The sequence below is a fragment of the Oncorhynchus mykiss genome, chromosome 24 (assembly GCF_057628025.1).
Source record: "Oncorhynchus mykiss isolate SJ-2025 chromosome 24, ASM5762802v1, whole genome shotgun sequence".
Classification (NCBI taxonomy): Eukaryota; Metazoa; Chordata; class Actinopteri; order Salmoniformes; family Salmonidae; genus Oncorhynchus; species Oncorhynchus mykiss.
The window spans coordinates 8744527-8767712 of NC_143045.1; the positions used below are offsets into that span (position 1 = coordinate 8744527).

A 23186-nucleotide genomic window follows, 5' to 3' on the forward strand; every position below is an offset into this window, starting at 1 on the left:
AAAATATATATGTATATATTTTTTTAGTGCATCTTCAGTCAATGTAACATAGCGCATATTTAATTCATTTTAAGATCGATACAACTGTGTTTATGATATTCGTCAAATGTCATCAGTATACAAGTTTTAAGACGCACAATGATTTATTTCTTCCGGTGTGAAATTCCAACATAGAAAAACATGGTGTGATTCCGAGCCCCGTCACGAACTACATCTTTCATCACTTTCATTGTAGTTTCCCTGTTTGAAGAAAATAGCTTCATAATAATGTCAATGAATACACTACTTTATTAAATGACTTTATTGCGAGTCTGTACATTACACCAATATTACATTACACTGGTACACTACTTTTTCCCCCCAGTCTATTGCTAAGACTTATACTTTGTCTAACATATACAGTATATGGATTAAATGACATGAAAATGATCATTCTCAATCATTGACATTAAAAGGCCCCAGAATGAAGGGTAGTTGCAGTGAAGAGAAAGGCAACATGGAACACAATGGAAAGGACAGGAGAAAAACACTCCTGTTGGATACTTTTGCATATAACTGTGGTAAATATCTATTGTGACCATGCTGAAACGGAGTTAAACATAAAAAACCATTCAAATGTAGTCAAAAAAATATATATTTTTAAAAGGAGTTAAACATACAAAGTAGTTTGTTTCTTAATTTGATTTAACATGTTTTTTTTTTGCTATGACATCTGGATCATACTCATACTGTCAAAGGAAAATGACGGTTACAAGAAGAATATGTCTGTGATACGCGTTTTCTTTGATAATATGTGTTATCGGGGTTATCAGAATCAGAGGAAGTCAGTTGGTTTCAAATCCTATCGACGTGTTCCATCCTGCCTTAACCCACTGACTGCACGTTGATTTCATCTATCAAACGACTTCTTCTAACTGTTTTTTCTTCCTTACAAATCTTGTTGCTGCCTGAATTTTTTTACATTTATTTTCATCTAATTTATGCGGTGAAGTTCAACATTCATATTTTTTTTTTTATCTCCAAAGGTATAGAGACCTACAGATGTGATTGTAGCTTCGGCAGTAACATCAATGTCAAGAAAGAAAATAAACGAACGTGTTCTAGCAGAATCCCCTCAGGCCTTATTTGGCAGGGACTTTCAGGTTTCACAATTCCCCCAGTGTTGCACACTTTTAACCCCATAGTGACATATCACAGTCGCAGTGTCTTCACCCATATGTCTCCATCTTTCCCTGTGTTAACTAACCACTCAGGATATTCCAGAGAAGCCCAAATAAAGAGCAAACCATTCAAGGCAAAATACACAAGTAATTCAAAAAAACATTTTCATTTCTAAACATGTCCTGTTGTTATCACAATGGTCATTTACACAAGTGGTGTTGTGTTTGTGTTGCAGTCTGGTACAGGTTGTGTCAACACTGGTGTTTGTCATAGAAGGCAGTGGAGCCAGTCCAAGTGTCTAACCCTACAGCGGCGCCCCCCTCCCCCCTGGCCCGGCCACACCTCTCCCTCTCCGTCTCTCTCTATGATATCCCTCATCCCCTGATGGGCACCTCATCACACCGTGCCACAAGTCCACTGTCGTCGCTAACAACCACACCACGCCACTAACCACCGGCCATCGCCATGGAGATGAAACAGTCAATGATGATGGACAGAGAGAACGAAGGAGGGGAGAAAGAGAAAGGGGAGGAGTCATCGCAGGAGAACGGCAGACTCATGCTGGCTGACGGAGGGGTGGCAGAGAAGGGGGACCCCAAAGTGAACTCTGGTGGGGGGTCAGGAGGGGTGTCCAACGGGTACCCCACGTCCACAGCACCGAGCCCCAAGGAGGGAGCGGGGGGTGTACCCGCAGGGGCCCTCAGGACTCTGGTGGTCCAGCAGACCAGTCTGGACCAGCCCCGGGAGACCTGGAGCAAGAAGATGGACTTTCTGTTGTCTGTGATTGGCTACGCCGTGGACCTGGGAAATGTGTGGCGCTTCCCCTACATCTGCTACCAAAACGGCGGAGGTGAGATCCCGGGCCTGTTCATTCGAGCACGCTGTTGCAAAAAACTCAAATAAGCGTTTCTTGTTGGACAAGTCTAGGTAGTCCCTCCTTGTTTCAGCCTGTTTTCTTACGTTTGGTGCCTAATGAACACAACCCAGGTTGAGGGAGAAAGTAACACTGGAAAGGAGAGAATCTGTAGCTGGGGAAAGGGAGGTTAAGGAAATTGACAGAGGAAACTAAACCATCTACAGTATACTGGTAACAATAAGCATTAATGGAGATTGAATATAGTTTTCCACACAACATATTTTCACACTTAATCATATACCTAGATAAAGAACCATAAAGCAAGATAGATAAATCGGACAGAGCGTCCGGAAAACACAGACCATTCAAACCAACCAAAACTTTGATCAAATGAACATTTACACCTCAGACAGAAATAGCACTGGGTAAATACATACACGTTAAACCTTGTGTCTTCTGTAATGAATGTTAACTTAATGTTCCCAGATGTTTACAAGGGAACTCTGCTGTCCTCCCTGCCTTTCTACAACTCTCCTCCTCACATCAAATACAGGCCTCCGATTCCATTTTATTGAATTTGCAATAATAACATCTTTGCAATATCCTGTTTCTCTGTTTAGTGGGAGCGAGGGAAAGAGAGAAAGAGAGATGGAGACAGGGAGACACTTGATAGAAGCAACACTATTAATTGTCTGTTTTTATGAGAGTGGCTTCAATCTATTCTCTCTCTCTCTCTCTCTCTCTCTCTCTCTCTCTCTCCCTTTCTCTCATTGCTTAATAACCTGTCTCCTAGTCCCAGCTACTGAATCAACAGTTATCTTTGCTTTCATGTCAACCACACAGATATCAATTCCTAATCAAATACAGAGACAGGCTCCAGTCCAGCCAAGCCCCTATCTCCCTGGTACTCTCCAGGGTTTGCCATGTCTTTTTTTCTCTGACATTTCCAATTCCTCCTCTCACTCCCTTTGCTCTTTAGGGTCAGCTACAGGTCAGTGTTGAAGGTTCCAGATGTTGATGTCAATTGTTGTTAGATAAGGTGTGTAGAAATCTGGCAAAGAGTGCAAATATGAAACATGTGGAGTTTCTATTTTTGACCCATGAATGAAATTATTTTTACTCAATATACCCCAACCCCCGCTTTTTCCTTTTCCCTCTCTCTCTCCCGCGCCCTCTCTCTCTCTTGTGCCCTCTCTCTCTCTCGCTCTCTCCTGCGCCCTCTCTCTCTCGCGTGACCTCTCTCTCTCTCGCTCCCTCTCGCGCCCTCTCTCTCTCTCGCTCTCTCCTGCGCCCTCTCTCTCTCTCTCGCTCTGTCCCGCGCCCTCTCTCTCGCGTGCCCTCTCTCTCTCTCGTGCCCTCTCTCTCTCTCGCTCTCTACCGTGCCCTCTCTCTCTCGCTCTCTCCCGCGCCCTCTCTCTCACGTGCCCTCTCTCTCTCTCTCGTGCCCTCTCTCGCTCTCTCCCGCGCCCTCTCTCTCTCGCGTGCCCTCTCTCTCTCTCGCTCTCTCCCGCGCCCTCTCTCTCTCGCGTGACCTCTCTCTCTCTCGCTCTTTCCCGCTCCCTCTCTCCCTCACGTGCCCTCTCTCGCTATCTCTCGCGCCCTCTCTCTCTCGCGTGCCCTCTCTCTCTCTCGCTCTCTCCTGCGCCCTCTCTCTCTCTCTCTCGCTCTTTCCCGCGCCCTCTCTCGCTCCCTCTCGCGCCCTCTCTCTCTCGCGTGCCCTTTCTCTCGCTCCCTCTCTCTCTCTCGCTCTCTCCCGCGCTCTCGCTCTCTCCCACGTCCTCGCTCTCTCCCGCGCCCTCTCTCTCTCGCTTGCCCTCTCTCTCTCTCTCTCTCTCTCTCTCTCTCTCGCATGCCCTCTCTCTCTCGCTCCCTCTCTCTCTCTCTCCCGCGCCCTCTCTCCCTCACGTGCCCTCTCTCTCTCGCGCTCTCTCTCGCGCCCTCTCTCTCTCCCGCGCCCTCTCTCTCTCTCGCGTGACCTCTCTCTCTCTCGCTCCCTCTCGCGTCCTCTCTCTCGCTCTCTCCTGCGCCCTCTCTCTCTCTCTCTCGCTCTGTCCCGCGCCCTCTCTCTCGCGTGCCCTCTCTCTCTCTCGCGCCCTCTCGCGCCCCTCTCTCTCGCTCCCTCTCTCTCTCGCTCCCTCTCGCGCCCCTCTCTCTTTTGTGTGCCCTCTCTCTCTCGCTCCCTCTCTCTCTCGCTCTCTCCCATGCCCTCTCTCTCTCGCGTGCCCTCTCTTTCTCTCTTTATCTACCCCTCTCTGTCTATCTCCCCATCTCTCTCTCCCCCACTCCCCTACCTGTTGTCCCAGGTGCCTTCCTGCTGCCCTACATGTTGATGGCGGTATTCGGTGGCGTGCCTCTGTTCTACATGGAGCTGGCACTGGGGCAGTTCCACCGCAGCGGCTGCATCTCCATCTGGAAACACATCTGCCCCATCTTCAAGGGTAAGAAGAGAGGAGGGGAGATGGAGGGAGGGGAGTGGATTCGACTAATTTTGTTAACACGATGAAGCTTGTCAACTATTTTGATAAGTGTTATGGAGGAGTTATGAGAGGAGAGGAGTCGGGAGAGAAGAGGAGTTGGGAGAGAAGAGGAGTCGGGAGAGAAGAGGAGAAGGGGATTCAGGGGAGTCACGGGAAAAGGGTAATCAGGGGAGAAGAGGAGTCAGGGGAGAAGGGGAACCAGGGGAGAAGAGGAGAGAAGAGGAGTCAGGGGAGAAGAGGAGAAGTGGAGTCAGGAGAGAAGGGGAGTCAGGGGAGAAGAAGAGAGAAGGGGAGTCAGGGTAAAAGAGGAGAAGTGGAGTCAGGAGAGAAGAGGAATCAGGGGAGAAGTGGATTCAGGAGAAAGGGAGAAGAGGAGTCAGGAGAAAAGGAGAAGTGGAGTCAGGGGAGAAGAGGATTCAGGGGAGAAGAGGAGTCAGGGGAGAAGAGGATCCTGGGGAGAAGAGGATTCAGGGGAGAAGAGGAGTCAGGGGAGAAGAGGATCCTGGGGAGAAGAGGATTCGGGGGAGAAGAAGAGAGAAGGGGAGTCAGGGGAAAAGAGGAGAAGTGGAGTCAGGAGAGAAGGGGAGTCAGGAGAGAAGAGGAGTCAGGAGAGAAGAGGAGTCAGGGGAGAAGAGGATTCTGGGGAGAAGAGGAGTTAGAGGAGAAGAGGAGTCAGGGGAGATGAGGAGTCAGGGGAGAAGAGGATTCATGGGAGAAGAGGAGTCATGGGAGAAGAGGAGTCGGGAGAAGAGGAGTCAGGGGAGAAGAGGCGTCGGGAGAGAAGAGGCGTCGGGAGAGAAGGGGAGAAGAGAAGTCAGGAGAAGAGGAGTCAGGGGATAAGAGGCATCAGGAGAGAAGGGTAATCAGGGGAGAAGAGGAGTCAGGGGAGAAGAGGCGCCAGGGGAGAAGGGGAGAAGAGGAGTCAGGGGAGAAGAGGAGTCAGGGGAGAAGGGGAGAAGAGTGGAGTGGTAGATCCAGAAAGACAGTGAGCAGCTAGCTGTTAGAGCAGATAGATGAGTGAATGTCTGAGAGACAGATAATATGAACTCTCCGACCCCTTCAGCACGTTCCTCATGAAAGTCTCTGCATCCCCTTGTTGTGGTGATGTCCAGCTCTCTGTTATGGAAATTGTCACATTTCCCACGGAAATGCCAGCATGCTTAGAAACGTCATGTTATGTAAATCCCAGTTGTTTCCAAATGTCATCTCCTACTTGAGTCGGACTTGAATTAGCTTGAAAACAGATAGATAGGTTTAGATCTCTGAGTGATGGATGGAGCGAGTTATCCCCGACCAACCCCAACCCCACAACACAGAACACACCTTCATCTCAAACTCTCTTCCCATCTGGTCAGAGTCTGGTTTGCTCGATGCCCTGGTCCGCCACTTGCCTCGTTTGTCTCTCTACCCCACTCTCTGCCTCGTTTGTCTCTCTACCCCACTCTCTGCCTCGTTTGTCTCTCTACCCCACTCTGCCTCGTTTGTCTCTACCCCACTCTCTGCCTCGTTTCTCTCTACCCCACTCCCTGCCTCGTTTGTCTCTCTACCCCACTCTATGCCTCGTTTATCTCTCTACCCCACTCTCTGACTCCTCTCTCGTTCATTCATACCTGTGTTAATCCTAATGGAAAAACAGACTCTCTTCTCTCCATCACAAACTCTCTCGCTCTGTCTCTCCAACAGTCATCACCGGCACCATCTATATATGATTATAGGACGGTATAAAGGGGCTGTGCGGGTTCATGACAAGTCTGACGATGCATTATCATAACTGCATTGTCTTGCATTATACCTTACATTGCCTTTTCCTTTCTGCGAAAGGTATCGGCTTCGCCATCTGCATCATAGCGCTGTACATTGCGTTCTACTACAACACCATCATGGCGTGGGCCCTGTACTACCTGCTGGCGTCGTTCCGGCCCACCCTGCCCTGGACCACGTGCTCCAACCCATGGAACACGGTCAACTGTCTCCGCTACCTGTCCACCGACAGCAACATCACCTGGACCAACACGTCCACCTCGCCCGCCGAGGAGTTCTATACGTAAGTCAAGACCATGTAAGTGCAAGGCAGGACGGAGGGACGAGGAAAAGGGGGCTGCCAGGGACATTAGACGGTAGAGGACGGAGGGGTAGACGGCATGATGGGCTCGGTGGAGGAGAGGGGAGGAGAGGCAGAGAGGACAGTGACTGGATGGGTGGATGAAAGGTAGATATGGATAGGTGGAGGGAGATGGGAGGAGAGGCAGAGAGGACAGTAACTGGATGGGTGGATGAAAGGTAGATGTGGATGAAAGGTAGATATGGATAGGTGGATGAAAGGTAGATATGGATAGGTGGATGAAAGGTAGATATGGATAGGTGGATGAAAGGTAGATATGGATAGGTGGATGAAAGGTAGATATGGATGGGTGGATAAAAGGTAGATATGGATAGGTGGATGAAAGGTAGATATGGATGAAAGGTAGATATGGATAGGTGGATGAAAGGTAGATATGGATAGGTGGATGAAAGGTAGATATGGATAGGTGGATGAAAGGTAGATATGGATGGGTGGATGAAAGGTAGATATGGATGAAAGGTAGATATGGATGAAAGGTAGATATGGATAGGTGGATGAAAGGTAGATATGGATGGGTGGATGAAAGGTAGATATGGATGGGTGGATGAAAGGTAGATATGGATGCGTGGATGAAAGGTAGATATGGATGGGTGGATGAAAGGTAGATATGGATAGGTGGAGGGAGATGGGAGGAGAGGCAGAGAGGACAGTGACTGGATAGGTGGATGAAAGGTAGATATGGATAGGTGGATGAAAGGTAGATATGGATAGGTGGATGAAAGGTAGATATGGATAGGTGGATGAAAGGTAGATATGGATAGGTGGATGAAAGGTAGATATGGATAGGTTGATGAAAGGTAGATATGGATAGGTGGATGAAAGGTAGATATGGATAGGTGGATGAAAGGTAGATATGGATAGGTGGATGAAAGGTAGATATGGATAGGTGGATGAAAGGTAGATATGGATAGGTGGAGGGATAGGTTAAGTTACCTGAACTTAAAATGTTTAGTTGGCCCAAACTTGTCTCATATGTTCATTCAACTGTTATTTGTGCATCTACCTAAAGAAGACTGTGAAACTGGTTATACACACACACACAAACAGTGCTTTTAACATGCAATATTTTCAACTTATCTATTTGACATAAGTGTTTACATTTTGCATGCTCATTTATATAGTAATTATTATTCAACATGAACTCACACTTAATCTGACTTCTCTCATCTTTAATTTTATTTATTTATTTCAGCAATTTTAGGGTGTTTCCCATGCCGAGAGAGAGACTAACGTGGATGTCCATTCTAGTAATGATATTTCTATGGAAAAAAAGCAACTGGTTCTGTCATTCCTGACTTTGAGTCTGGTTCACTCCTATCAATCTAAGAGAGATTTGGGGCTTTGTCAAGGTTGACTCTATTCTAATGCACGTAAAACTCCTCTGCCTCATGTCTGGCACCAGAATTTCTGTGTTTTTTTTCGTAAACCTTGTCATTCTGTCCATCTGGTATGTTTTCCTTGAACTTTGCGACCTTTTGCCACATTTCAGGCTTCAAACATAAAGATATAAAACTGTATTTTTTTGTGAAGAATCAACAACAAGTGGGACACAATCATGAAGTGGAACGACATTTATTGGATATTTCAAACTTTTTTTAACAAATCAAAAACTGAAAAATTGGGCGTGCAAAATTATTCAGCCCCCTTAAGTTAATACTTTGTAGCGCCACCTTTTGCTGCAATTACAGCTGTAAGTCGCTTGGGGTATGTCTCTATCAGTTTTGCACATCGAGAGACTGACATTTTTTCCCATTCCTCCTTGCAAAACAGCTCGAGCTCAGTGAGGTTGGATGGAGAGCATTTGTGAACAGCAGTTTTCAGTTCTTTCCACAGATTCTCGATTGGATTCAGGTCTGGACTTTGACTTGGCCATTCTAACACCTGGATATGTTTATTTTTGAACCATTCCATTGTAGATTTTGCTTTATGTTTTGGATCATTGTCTTGTTGGAAGACAAATCTCCGTCCCAGTCTCAGGTCTTTTGCAGACTCCATCAGGTTTTCTTCCAGAATGGTCCTGTATTTGGCTCCATCCATCTTCCCATCAATTTGAACCATCTTCCCTGTCCCTGCTGAAGAAAAGCAGGCCCATGATGATGCTGCCACCACCATGTTTGACAGTGGGGATGGTGTGTTCAGCTGTGTTGCTTTTAAGCCAAACATAACGTTTTGCATTGTTGCCAAAAAGTTCAATTTTGGTTTCATCTGACCAGAGCACCTTCTTCCACATGTTTGGTGTGTCTCCCAGGTGGCTTGTGGCAAACTTTAAACAACACTTTTTATGGATATCTTTAAGAAATGGCTTTCTTCTTGCCACTCTTCTATAAAGGCCAGATTTGTACAATATACGACTGATTGTTGTCCTATGGACAGAGTCTCCCACCTCAGCTGTAGATCTCTGCAGTTCATCCAGAGTGATCATGGGCCTCTTGGCTGCATCTCTGATCAGTCTTCTCCTTGTATGAGCTGAAAGTTTAGAGGGACGGCCAGGTCTTGGTAGATTTGCAGTGGTCTGATACTCCTTCCATTTCAATATTATCGCTTGCATAGTGCTCCTTGGGATGTTTAAAGCTTGGGAAATCTTTTTGTATCCAAATCCGGCTTTAAACTTCTTCACAACAGTATCTCGGACCTGCCTGGTGTGTTCCTTGTTCTTCATGATGCTCTCTGCGCTTTTAACGGACCTCTGAGACTATCACAGTGCAGGTGCATTTATACGGAGACTTGCATCTATACGGAGACTTACACACAGGTGGATTGTATTTATTATCATTAGTCATTTAGGTCAACATTGGATCATTCAGAGATCCTCACTGAACTTCTAGAGAGAGTTTGCTGCACTGAAAGTAAAGGGGCTGAATAATTTTGCACGCCCAATTTTTCAGTTTATGATTTGTTAAAAAAGTTTGAAATATCCAATAAATGTCGTTCCACTTCATGATTGTGTCCCACTTGTTGTTGATTCTTCACAAAAAAATACAGTTTTATATCTTTATGTTTGAAGCCTGAAATGTGGCAAAAGGTCGCAATGTTCAAGGGGGCCGAATAGTTTCGCAAGTTACTGTAACTGGCAACCTGGCATCTAGCTCGATCATCTCGATCATCTTTCACCGTACCAAGTTATTTTTGCCAAGTTATCTTATCTCCTTATTCTGTTGTGTCAGCATCACATATCCACAATATGTTTATTCAATTTCTATCCTTGTCATTTTCTTTTTTTTTTTTATCTATCTCTTGCCTAGTCCTTTCACGTTCTACCTTTTATGACCCTGGAAATCAAATAAAATCTTGCTCAATGCGTTTATTTAGCGTCCTTCGCCGGGAGGCTGATACTTAAGCTAAATAAACACACACGATACAAGAGCAACTGTTTATTTTCTTTCAAAATATCATCAATTATCCCCATCTATCTGCAGCAAGCAACCTGCCAGATGTATGAATGCTTTTCCTCTCCTGATCACTCTATTTCCCTATAAATGACTCCTTTCTCTGTTATTCTGTCTCATCCCCTCTTCTCATCTCTCTTCCCGACAATCCCTCTCCTTTCCCTGGTTGATCCCCCCCCACCCTCATCCATCTCCTCAACCCCTCTCTCACCCCTCTCTCTCCTTATCCCTCACTCGCCCCACTCTTTCACCCCTCTCTCTCCTTATCCCTCACTCGCCCCACTCTTTCACCCCTCTCTCTCCTTATCCCTCTCGTCTGACACCTTCCTCCTCATCCCTCTCTCCTGATCCCTCTCATCCCTCCCCTTATCCCCCTCTCTCCTCACTCCTCTCTCTTTACCCTCCTATCCGCTCCTCATCCATTTTGCTCATCCCTCACTCCTCTGTTCCGTAAAGGCGTCAGGTACTGCAGGTACACCTGTCCCCAGGTCTGCACCAGCTCGGCAGTGTGAGTTGGCAGCTGGCTCTCTGCCTCCTGTTCATCTTCACCATCGTCTACTTCAGCATCTGGAAGGGAGTCAAGACCTCTGGCAAGGTGAGCATGGCTGGGGGATGGAGAAACAGTAGATAAACAGTAGATCACAGTAGGTAAACACTGTGAACTCTGTTTCTCACTGATGCCTCCTATTCATACGTGCCCCTCTCTTTCTCTCTGTCGCTCCCTGCATATCTTCCTTCCTCTCTCTCTTCCTCCTTCTCCCTCTCTCTATCTCCCTCTCTCTCTCCTCCACCCCTCTCTATCTCCCTCTCTCTCTTCCTCCTTCACCCTCTCTCTCCTCCACCCCTCACTCCCCCACCCCTCTCTCTCTCCCCTCTCTCTCAGGTGGTGTGGGTGACAGCCACCTTCCCCTACCTTGTCCTGCTGGTGCTGCTCGTTCGTGGGGCCACTCTGCCCGGAGCCTGGAGGGGCGTGGTCTTCTACCTCAAACCTGATTGGGGGAAACTGCTCAGCACCACAGTGAGTTGGCCCACTATTTGTTTAGGTTTACAGCCAATCCTTTGTCATCATACAACACACTGGCACCGAGTCATACTGCCTGATGTTTTCCTAATACCTAGTTTGTCTTCTTCCGGCTTTCTTATCCACCTCTCTCTCGCGCTCTCCCTCTCCCTCTTCCTCTCCCTCTCTCTCTCCCTCTTTCTCTCTCTCTCTCTCTCTCTCTCTCTCTCCCTCTCTCCCTCTTTCTCTCTCTCTCTCTCTCTCTCCCTCTCTCCCTCTCCCTCTTTCTCTCTCTCTCTCTCTCTCTCTCTCTCTCTCTCTCTCTCCCTCTCCCCCTCTCCCTCTCTCCCTCTCTCTCTCTCTCTCTCTCTCTCTCTCCCTCTCCCTCTCCCTCTCCCTCCAGGTATGGATTGATGCTGCAGCTCAGATCTTCTTCTCTCTGGGGCCAGGTTTCGGGGTTCTCCTGGCCTTTGCCAGCTACAACCCCTTTCACAACAACTGTTACAAGTGAGTCTCCATTTCTCTTGATACAGTACAATCTATTTATGAACCTGCCCATATGGGATGTTTCTTTCCCTCTCTTTCTTCTCTTATCTCCCTCTCCATCCCCTCTTTCTTTCTATCTCTCCCCCTCACTCTGCCCTCGCTCTCTACCCCTCTCTCACTTCCTCTCCCCTTATCTCAGGGATGCGTTGCTGACCAGCTCTGTGAACTGCCTGACCAGTTTCCTCTCTGGGTTTGTCATCTTTACCGTGCTCGGCTACATGGCTGAAATGCGCAAAATAGGCGTGGAGACCGTAGCCAAGGATGCTGGTAAATCAATCAATCAAATCCATAATCTATTTTTCATATCCAGCAGTTGTTGTAGGATTTATTTATTTTTACATCAGGGCCCGTATTCACAAAGCGTCTCAAAGTGCTGATCTAGGATCAGGTGTCCTCCCCCTTCCCTTGTAATCTTATACAATATGATCTAAAAAGGCCCAGTGCAGTCAAAAACGTGATTTTTCTGTGTTTGTATTGACCAATAAGAAAGAGAGTTCCAAACCCCTCTACCAATAACAGCTACTTTTCAGTTTTCCCCTCCCCACTCAGACCACTCCCAGACAGTCCTCGCTAAATTTTTGCTTGAGAAATTTCTCTTTGCTAGGAATATTTTTGACCATTTGAATTAAAAATAATTTCAGTAAGGTACTTTATTGTTACCCAGAAATGATTAGATATTGCATGGGACCTTTAATGGAAAACTGATCCGAGATCAGCTCTCCTACTCTGAGACACTTGAGAAATACAGGCCCAGATAGTTCACAGGTTATCTGAATTCAGACAGTAATTGAAATCTGGCAATTGAGTACAGACCAGACTGTGGAGAATCCTAACGTAAGACACACAGTCAAAACAAATTCTCTGCCACGGTTCTAGTTACATTTGCATACATCAAGACAGGACTAATTAGGCCTCTTAAGGGCACTGTACTGCAGCGCCAGCTGTGCCATCAGAGTCCCTGGGTTCGCGCCCAGGCTCTGTCGTAACCGGCCGCGACCGGGAGGTCCGTGGGGCGACGCACAATTGGCCTAGCGTCGTCCGGGTTAGGGAGGGCTTGGTCGGTAGGGATGTCCTTGTCTCATCGCGCACCAGGGACTCCTGTGGCGGGCCGGGCGCAGTGCGCGCTAACCAAGGTTGCCAGGTGCACAGTGTTTCCTCCAACACATTGGTGCGGCTGGCTTCCGGGTTGGATGCGCGCTGTGTTAAGAAGCAGTGCGGCTGGTTGGGTTGTGTATCGGAGGACACATGACTTTCAACCTTCGTCTCTCCCGAGCCCGTACGGGAGTTGTAGCGATGAGACAAGATAGTAGCTACTACAACAATTGGATACCACGAAATTGTGGAGAAATTGCCCACTATTCCTTTTTGATAAAGGCCCAACACCACATGTAAAAGCCTCAGGGGCCCGTATGGAAATAATTACGATCCCTTAAGTGCTTTCAAACATGAAAGAGGACAGTTAAGATGCCACATTTCCACCGTGCGTGTGTGTGTGTGTGTGTGTGTGTGTGTGTGTGTGTGTGTGTGTGTGTGTGTGTGTGTGTGTGTGTGTGTGTGTGTGTGTGTGTGTGTGTGTGTGTGTGTGTGTGTGTGTGTGTGTTCCCTTTCCTAATATGTTGATTGTCTGTCTCTTCTGCCAGGTCCCAGTCTGCTGTTCATCATCTATGCTGAAGCCATCGCCAACATGCCCGCTGCCACCTTCTTCGCCATCATCTTCTTCCTCATGATCATCATGCTGGGGCTGGACAGCACGGTCAGTGGCACATACACACACACACATACGTGCAAGCACAGATGAATACACATGTACAAATGCGCGTGCACACACATGCATAAGGGTGTGGTAATCTCACAGAATTACTGGTTCTCAAATTGATTGTCTGTTTTTGATCAGTTCTCCTCTTGATGTACTTCTACTATGTGTGCTAATTCATTTAACCCAGGCTCTCAGGTTGTGTTGAGTGTGTAATCATCCAATCAGGCTCTGAGCTTAGAAGGGGGGGGGGGTTACTGTCAACAGAACTGATGCTGAAGGAACAGTTTGTTTCTGAGGATCTTTCTGTCTGGGTTTACCTGTTTTTTTGTGATCTTCTATAGCTGCGCAATTATTATTTTCCTCTCTCGTGAGCATCTCTCTCTCGCTCATCACTCTCCACCTGTCTCTCCTTTTCTCTCTCCCTTTCTCCTCTGAGTTACTCCTCTACTGACTCTCTCAATTTAATTTCAGTTTAATGTCTCTCCCTTCTTGTCTTCCTGTGTAGTTTGCCGGTCTGGAGGGGGTGATCACAGCCATGCTGGATGAGTTCCCCCAGTTGTTGTCTAGGAGGAGGGAGTGGTTTGTCCTGGGCCTGGTGTGTGTCTGCTACCTGGGAGCGCTCTCCACCCTCACCTACGTGAGTCTCTTCTCCACTCTACCTAGCCTCGGTCCCACTCCACCTAGCCTCAGTCCCACTCAGCCTCAGTCCCACTCCCACTCCCACCCAGCCTCAGTCCCACTCCCACCCAGCCTCAGTCCCACTCCCACCCAGCCTCAGTCCCACTCTCAACCAGCCTCAGTCCCACTCCACCCAGCCTCAGTCCCACTCCACCCAGCCTCAGTCCCACTCCACCCAGCCTCAGTCCCACTCCCACCCAGCCTCAGTCCCACTCCCAACCAGCCTCAGTCCCACTCCACCCAGCCTCAGTCCCACTCCACCCAGCCTCAGTCCCACTCCACCCAGCCTCAGTCCCACTCCACCCAGCCTCAGTCCCCTTGGCTCATTACCCAGGTTATTATACTTTCATCCAATCTGTTTTTTTGCTGGTTATTTAGCAATGTCCAGAATCTCCTGAATGGCCTGAAGCAATGCTGTCGGGAAATAAGTTGAAAATAAGCTGGAACATCAGTGGTATATACTGTAGAAATGTCTCTATAGTCTCTATATCTTTCTTCCCAACACCCATGCATTTCTCTGGAACTCTGTTTTAGGGAGGTGCGTTTGTGGTGAAACTGTTTGAGGAGTACGCCACGGGACCTGCTGTCATCACTGTGGTCTTCCTAGAAGTCATCGCCGTTTCCTGGTTCTACGGTAAACTGACAATGATGTTGCTGACAAGGCCCACATAGTCTGACATTCTTTGGAATCAGCTTTTTAATTTTTGATTTAATGGATGTGTGTTTGTGATTGGTTTGTAACCTGACTGCACTAGACATGTCTCATTTGGGACAATAAAACAATGGATGGATGGATGGATAAGGTGATTCCATATTGAGACACTAAAGTGTGTGTATGTGTGTATGTGTTTCATTCTGTGTCTTTGTGTCCATTTTCAGGCACGAATCGTTTCTGTGCTGATGTCCATATGATGCTGGGCTTCTCTCCTGGATTGTTCTGGAGGGTGTGCTGGGTGGCCATCTGCCCAATATTCCTACTGGTGAGGCACACACACACACACACACCGGTTGTACATACAGTTGAAGTAGGAAGTTTACATACACTTAGGTTGGAGTCATTAAAACTCATTTTTCAACCACTCCACAAATTTCTTGTTAACAAACTATAGTTTTGGCAAGTTGGTTAGGACATCTACTTTGTGTATGACACAAGTCATTTTTACAACAATTGTTTACAGATTATTTCACTTATAATTCACTGTATCACAATTCCAGTGGGTCAGAAGTTTACATACACAAGTTGACTGTGCCTTGAAACAGCTTGGAAAATTCCAGAAAATGATGTCATGGCTTTAGAAGCTTCAAATTGGCATAATTTGAGTCAGTTGGAGGTTTACCTGTGGATGTACTTCAAGGCCTACCTTCAAACTCAGTGCCTCTTTGCTTGACATCATTTGGAAAATCAAAAGAAATCAGCCAAGACCTCAGAAAAATAATTGTAGACCTCCACAAGTCTGGTTCATCCTTGGGAGCAATTTCCAAATACCTGACTGTACCACTGTACAAACAATAGTACGCAAGTATAAACACCATGGGACAACGAAGCCATCATACCGCTCAGGAAGGAGACACGTTCTGTCTCCTAGAGATGATTGTACTTTGGTGCGAAAAGTGCAAATCAATCCCAGAACAACAGCAATGTATCTTGTGAAGTTGCTGCAGGAGGGACTAGTGCACTTCACAAAATAGATGGCTTCATGAGGGAGGAAGATTATGTGGGTATATTGAAGCAATATCTCAAGACATCAGTCAGGAAGTTAAAGCTTGGTCGCAAATGTGTCTTCCAAATGAACAAAGTTGTGGCAAAAGGGCTTAAGGACAACAAAGTCAAGGTATTGGAGTGGCCTTCACAAAGCCCTGACCTCAATCCTATAGAACATTTGTGGGCAGAACTGAAAAAGCGCGTGCGAGCAAGGAGGCCTACAAACCTGACTCAGTTACACCAGCTTTCCAGAAGGAATGGGCCAAAATTCACCCAACTTATTGTGGGAATCTTGTGGAAGGCTACCCAAAACGTTTGACCCAAGTTAAACAATTTAAAGGCAATGCTACCAAATACTAATTGAGTGTATGTAAACTTCTGACCCACTGGGAATGTGATGAAAGAAATAAAAGCTGAAATAAATCATTCTCTCTGCTATTATTCTGACATTTGTAAATGAGAACTTGTTCTCAACTTGCCTACCTGGTTAAATAAAGGTGAAATAAATAAATACATTTCACATTCTTAAAATAAAGTTTTTATCCTAACTGACCTAAGACAGGGAATTCTTACTAGGATTAGATGTCAGGAATTGTGAAAAACTGAGTTTACATCTATTAGGCTAAGGTGTATGTAAACTTCCCACTTCAACTGTACCTGTTCGAAAAACACCACTTCCTCCTACGTCGCATCTCTCCTCAGTTCATCATTGTCAGTTTCCTGGCGTTCCCCCCGGAGGTCAAGTTGTTTGACTACGTCTACCCACCTTGGACCACAGTTCTGGGCTACTGCATCGGAGTGTCCTCCTTCATCTGTGTACCAGCCTACATGGTGTACCACCTGCTCACTGCCAAAGGGACCTTTAAACAGGTAAGAGCCTCCAGAGGGCTTGGGGAGGGCCTCTCCCCCTCCAGTCCCCCTCCAGTCCCCCTGCCATCACCAGGCTACTAACAGAGGACACAATCAAAAGGAGAGATGCAGAGAGTAGGAATACAAGCCACCACGGCTTCCAGACACACACGCAAACATAGACAAGCGACAGACACCGCGAGGACCTGCACACTGTCACGTTGCCAAGCCAGAAAACAGCCCCTTGTTTGAGAAGACAGACAGACTGACACCAAATTGCATGGTACACACAGCACCTTCCTCCCTCCTCTCCCTGCCTTTGATAAACCTGTCATCCAATAAGCCCAGTGTTTGCCAGTGCCTCACCGCACAATGGGACTGAAAGACAGTGTCAGCGGGGGGGGGGGGGGGGGGGGTGTTCTGGTCGTACATCTGTGTTAGTGTGTGTGCGCGTTACGTGTGTGAGCGTTGTATGCCTAACCTGCCGCTGCGGCCAGTGATCGTAGACAGACGGATCAGAGCGAGGTCAGGATGTGTGTGACAGCGATCTGTCGGGTTACGCCGCAGTTATACCAGTTATACCAGGCACTACTTATTGTGCTCAGGCTACCAGAAATCAGTCACTTTCAACAGAAGCAGACATCGGAAAGTCCCATTTTATGAGTGGCGCGAAGGGACGGTTTTGCTAGATAGCTTTGACACTATGCTGGATAGGCTAACAGCTAACGTGCCAATTTGCATGTTGTTCGGAATATAGAACCACAACGAGAGATCTCTGTGATTCCACAAGATAACTTGTAGTATAACCGGACTGTTACAAGGGGAACCCAACACGCAATTACAATGGATGACATGAAATAACCCCGGTGTTCCCTCCTACCCCTCTCTTTTCTCTTCTTCCCTTCCTTATCCCTCAGCGTCTCCTGAAGGGCATCACCCCTGTACCCAGTGGGCCTCACAGTGACATTATCATCACCCACGCCGTCTGACCCAGTGGTCTGACCAGGCCCGGTGGACTACACCCCCCTCTGCTGGACATAGAGCACAACTGCAGGTTGGGGAGGGTTCGTCCCTTCCCCCGCTTCTCCTCCAGAACACCCACAGCAGACTTCAGCACTAAGGCACCCCGTCCTTCCCACTGACCCCAGGGGTGAGGTGGAGTGCCGGGCCACACTGTCTGCAGCGTCCCACCCCTCCTCCCGTCATCTCCCTCCTGGCTCATTCTGTTAGCTAAACCGTTAGCGGCTAATGGCGTCACTGTTTTCATACTGGCCCACGCTGGTCAGAGCATTTCAACCACCCGACAGAGGGTTTTTTAGATGCCACAGCACAATGACATGTGTACTGTTACAATTGGAATCCATCCATTCAGTATGATTCATAAACATACACACGCACTCTTCCTTGTCTCTGTTCTGTCAGGTCCACTTTTATATCACAAACAAACATCTCACGGATTCATTTGACCTTCAATCCTTGTTTCATGAGTTCTGCTTTCAGATATTTAGCCGGACATTGATTGCAAAATCCAGGAATCTTTTTACATGTCTAAATGAAGCCAAATGTTCCATCGGTATTTCTACAGGTATTTCCAGATGTGAGCTGTTGTCATGTTTTAGAATGACTTGGTGGGAGCTTGTCAGTGTTTCTGAATGGGATGGCTGAACCTATGAAGGGTCTTGATGAGTGTCAGAGCGTCTCCACACGGTGAAGCGCTGTATGTTGGTGTAGTATGACGCACTGCAGTACTGATTATGCTCTGTAAGCATATCCAGGTTGTTGGGGAACATAGAGACAAGTTCAGAAGAGAACACAGGGCTTTGTCCAGTCGTATGTGGGGGGATTCTTGAGTTGCAGTATGGAAGGCTCTGGTTTGTGTGTGTGTGTGTGTGTGTGTGTGTGTGTGTGTGTGTGTGTGTGTGTGTGTGTGTGTGTGTGTGTGTGTGTGTGTGTGTGTGTGTGTGTCAGAAAAAATTGGAAGGAACGTGGGGAGAAGCTACCCTGTGCAGATTAGAAGGAGTCGTGGGTTATATTATTGCAATATACATATATATATTTATTTTAAATAATTATTATTGCTGTCAAATCTATGTATGCTTTCATGTAATTTACCAAAAACTGACATGCTGATTTAGTCTCTTAATATGTAAAACACCATTTACATGTGAATTACTTATAGTGGGAACCAAATATCGATCACAACTATTTTCATCTCCATCGCTCAGTCCTCAAGGTTGCGTCTGAAACAGCTATCTGTCTTTACTCTCTACCCAAATCATCTGTTGTGTGTTGGACTGGGAGTAAAAATATGGCATGTACGTGTGTATTAGTCTTGGAATCGGTGTATGTCTCTTTGTTCTGTGAATACCTGTCTTGGATGCATTACTGTATGTTTGTGCGTGCCTCAGACCTGGGTTCAAATACTATAGAGAATCTTTCAAATACTTTGTGTTTTCTTTAGCCTGCCTAGGGCCAGATGGGCGGGGTTTGTTTTAGCCTGCCTAGTGCCAGATGGGCGGGGTTTGTTTTAGCCTGCCTTGTGCCAAATGGGGGCGGGGTTTGCAGGTTTGCGACTGTTCTATTTGTTCCATTGAACCAGGCAATCAAATCTGAAGTATTTGAAAGGATTTCAAATAGTATTTTAACTCAGGATTGGTGTACGTGTGAGCGTGCATACATGAGTGTGTGCGTGTGTACATTATGAATGGAAGTAGCAGTGTCGGACTTTGTGAGTGTGTGCATGCCAATGTGTGTAACCTGTGCTTCAACTTGTGTCTGTGAAGTGACCTTCTCTCGTCTTGTACTTCGCCAAAATATCCAATGAAGATGATGTTAACATCCCTCCCTTGTACCTCTCGAGCCTACATAATGTATGATCTATGTGCGTCTGTAAAAGATTGTATTGAGAAATAAACCTGTATAGAAGAAAGATATAAATATATATGAATTAATAGATAAATAAAGTTAAGATGTAAATGAGTAGCTATGCCTCTTGCATTTTTCCCCGAAATGCTTTTGTAACACTGTTTAAATGTTTTGTAACATTGTAACTCTTGAATTGAGTTCATTTCTGAGATTATTTTAGGGCTGAGGGCACAGTTAGACAGACCATTTTCCACTATACACATCCCACTGCTAGGGGCAGTAGCTAGGGCCAAGTGCTTGAAGAACCAGCAAGGCTTGATAAGTGATTGCTCACAGGTGTGGGTGATTGGCGGGTAATTAGTTATTGAGAGGTGGGTCAAAGATTTTCTATTATATTGACAAGATTGTCGAGTGACCGCTCTAACAATGGAAATGCATGTCCTCAAAGATGGAAGGCAGGCGGGAGGAGGCGAGATCAGGTGGGACCTTTCTGGCCAATAAGAGGGCAGATAAGCGTGTGAACAACCGGCACAACTTCGGTATAAAGTCTTTTTTTTTTTTCAAATTTGGCTAAATGCCACGTGCGTCCACTTAAATCAGAGCATTCCTTACAACCTAACCATTATGAAACTTATATTCAATCAAATAAGCCTCACGTAGCAAATTAGCAATACCTTTTTTTGTTGACCAAATTTGACACAAATTCCTCACTTTGTGGTCTTATTTTCGTGGACATTTTCACTTCTTACTCTCTGCCGAAACTAACGCCCTGCTTCCACTCCTGGTGGAACAAAAATATAAACACAACATGTAAAGTGTTGGTTTCATGAGCTGAAATAAAAGATCCCAGAAATGTTCCGTACAGTACACACAAATTTCTCTCATATTTTGAGCACAAATTTGTTTACCACCTGTGGCATATCAAGAAATTGATTAAATAGCATGATCATTACACAGGTGCACCTTGTGCTGTGGACTATAAAAGGCCACTCTAAGTTGTGCAGTTTTGACTCACAATGCCACAGATGTCTCAAGTTTTGAGGAAGCGTGCAATTGGCATACTGTCTGCAGGAATGTTCACAAGAGCTGTTGCCAGAGAATTGAATGTTAATTTCTCCACCATAAGCCGTCTCCAACGCTGTTTTAGAGAATTTGGCAGTACGTCCAACCGGCCTCACAACAGCAGACCACGTGTAACCAAGTCAGCCCAGGACCTCCACATCCGGCTTCTTCACCCTCGGGATCGTCTGGGGGGGTGCTCCCCAGTGGGTGCGGTGTCATGTGAAATCCATAGATTAAGGTCTAATACATTTATTTACATTGATTGGAACTGTAACTCAGTCAAATCTTTGAAATTGTTGCATGTTGCGTTTATATTTTTGGTAGTATCTTTTCTAATGCTGCGTTCGTAACTAAGTGGGAAGGTGGTAATTACCCGTTGTGAAGTCGTAAATGCCAGTTGGATGCATTCTTGTGCTTTGAACTCATTGAGAAACCCTGATTGGCTAGTGGCCAACAAGCTGTGTTAACTAAAAGTGTAAGGCTGTAACTGTTAGTCCAAATAGTTGCAAACAGTTGTGTTTTGCAACGAAAGCAAGAGTTTTAATTGGACAAATTCAGTTAGATCCCTCCTCGTTTCATTCCGTTTGCTTTCGTTTTGCAAAAGAATCATCGTAATGACTACGCCCCCAGCTATCACGCGTGTAAACAAATTATATTTTTGGGGGTTGCATTTAACTGCCTAAAATGCTGTCATCAAAGCAATTTCCTTAGTAGGTGTGACGTCAGAGATCAGCATGTGGGCGAAGTCGGAGCTCAGGGATGATAGAGTTTCCCACTAGTGATTACCAGTTCAAGCGGCATTCAAGTGGATTTTTCCCAGTCGTATGTGGTAAATACCACCTTCCCACTTAGTTATTTACCCAGCAATTACGCACGATTTGACTTCTGTCTTTCTGAAATGAATTCTCAGGTAAAAACACACAGGCCTCACACTGTCTTGTTGCTCACCCCTTGGTCCTTAGTAAGCTCTCCCCCTCGTTTGTTCACGGTTGCCTCCCCTCTATTCCAGGGCTCACACTACATGATTAGAAGATTTGTTTGTATATGACCGAGTGTTTGTATAGGCCGCTTTTGAAGATAATGCTTGATTATTCTCAGACCCTGTACTGTTGTCCTGAATGAGACCAGCTCAACACCACAGTAGAGAGAACGAGAGAAAAGCTACGGAATACCATTTAAAGGTGCAATCTGCAATACTTACTGTCTATTCAACAAAGTATATATCCATTGATTGATGAAGAATAATGACGAATAAAGGATTGCGGCTTCACGCAGCATCGGCAGCGAAGTTCAATCATCCATTGCGGTCTACAGACCGTACAGCATATTGCAACGGCATGTCTGTCTGTCACAAAGCATGATGTTCAAAGAGGAACCATTGAGCTTGCGTAATCAAATTGTGGTGCTTCCTGACCTGGGGCTGGCAATGTATGATGGCTGCAGCCTGCAGGCCCGGGCGGGGCCTCTGTCATCAAGGCTTAATCCTGCAGCCGTTTAGCTTCAGTAAACACTCCGTGATGTTCACACACTTAGTCAACAACACAAGAGATACACACAGTGTTGAGTTTCAAGCTGCATGAGCCCGTACTTAGTGAGTAAGCCCATGATCTGAGGTGAAAGTCTCACACAAAGAGAAATGCATGTAGGCTACTTTGTGTGTGAGTTAAGAGGTCCGTCCTGGGTCTTATTAATCAGGGCACACCGTAGCAAAACACTTTGCAACGGAATACTTAAACAAGGGTTTTTTATTGGACAAGATCAGGTAGTCCCTTCCTGTTTCAATATGTTTTGAATAATTTGGGTACCTAATGAATATGACCCTATGGTTAGTTTGGCTTTAGTTTACGATTGTGTCTCCTGATCCCTGTACCACAGAGGTACATGCTCTTAGGGACACTCACAGTCATGTCCTGTCTACTCCCCATTGCTATACACTTTTTTTCAGTTGATACAGACCAACCTGTTTGCAAAATGAGATGAAGGATAGGACACCGGATCGTGTGCAAACAAACCTACACCCACATACATATACTTACTTACACACACACACACACACACACACACACACACACACACACACACACACACACACACAAACTCCTGGGCTCTTCTCTCGGTATATTTTGGTGCGGCAATTTCCTCTGGGCTCCAATCCCCTAAGTGATTGAAGCTTCCTATTTAGATGTCTGGCGTTATGAAAATTGAATCTATATTAAACACCATACCACCTCCCTACCCCTCTACTCACTTTCCATCTCTGCATCTGTCCCTCTATCTATACCTTCCTCTCATAATCTTATTTCTCTCTCTTTCTTTATTAGGACTTTTTCATTGTGATGTTTTCTCCACTGTATCAGTGTCTTCTTTTAAAACCTTTTACTTTGGCCCATGAACAAGGCTGCCAGACACTCTCCTGCTGTTTTTATATATGGAAACAGGGCTCTGTCGAGTTATACTGTCTGAGTCCGTACAGCCAGTTGGGTTCTCTGTTCATCGCGCAGACAGGAATAAATATCTTCAGGAAGTAGAAGGGCGGGGGTGTATGTTTCACGATTAACTGCTCATGGTGTGATTGTGATAACATACAGGAACTCAAGTCCTTCTGTTCACCCAACCTAGAATACCTCACATTCAAATGCCGACCATATTACCTCCCAAGAGAATTCTCTTCAGTTATAGTCACAGCCATTTATATTCCCCCTCAAACCAATACCACGACGGCCCTC

At 46.2% G+C, this 23186-nt stretch overlaps 1 protein-coding gene across 7 annotated transcripts in view; it reads left to right on the forward strand.

Annotated features, from left to right (window-relative positions):
• The window catches only part of LOC110503657 (sodium-dependent serotonin transporter), a 27491-nt gene extending 7979 nt beyond the window's left edge, over positions 1-19512 (forward strand). For 3 of the 7 annotated variants that reach the window (XM_036962070.2, XM_090218216.1, XM_036962072.2), the window contains 13 exons: positions 1397-2011; positions 4321-4455; positions 6316-6538; positions 10459-10597; positions 10886-11020; positions 11406-11509; positions 11688-11815; positions 13189-13301; positions 13810-13941; positions 14517-14616; positions 14862-14962; positions 16387-16554; positions 17451-19512. In XM_036962070.2, the coding sequence (XP_036817965.2) occupies positions 1627-2011; positions 4321-4455; positions 6316-6538; positions 10459-10597; positions 10886-11020; positions 11406-11509; positions 11688-11815; positions 13189-13301; positions 13810-13941; positions 14517-14616; positions 14862-14962; positions 16387-16554; positions 17451-17522 (1935 nt within the window). In that variant the 5' untranslated portion in view covers positions 1397-1626 and the 3' untranslated portion in view covers positions 17523-19512. Of the gene's footprint in view, positions 1-1253; positions 1308-1396; positions 2012-4320; positions 4456-6315; positions 6554-10458; positions 10598-10885; positions 11021-11405; positions 11510-11687; positions 11816-13188; positions 13302-13809; positions 13942-14516; positions 14617-14861; positions 14963-16386; positions 16555-17450 lie in introns of all 7 variants that reach the window. The other 4 variants (XM_090218219.1, XM_090218218.1, XM_090218220.1 and 1 more) reach the window with 2 other exon arrangements.
• The last annotated feature ends 3674 nt before the right edge of the window (positions 19513-23186 follow it).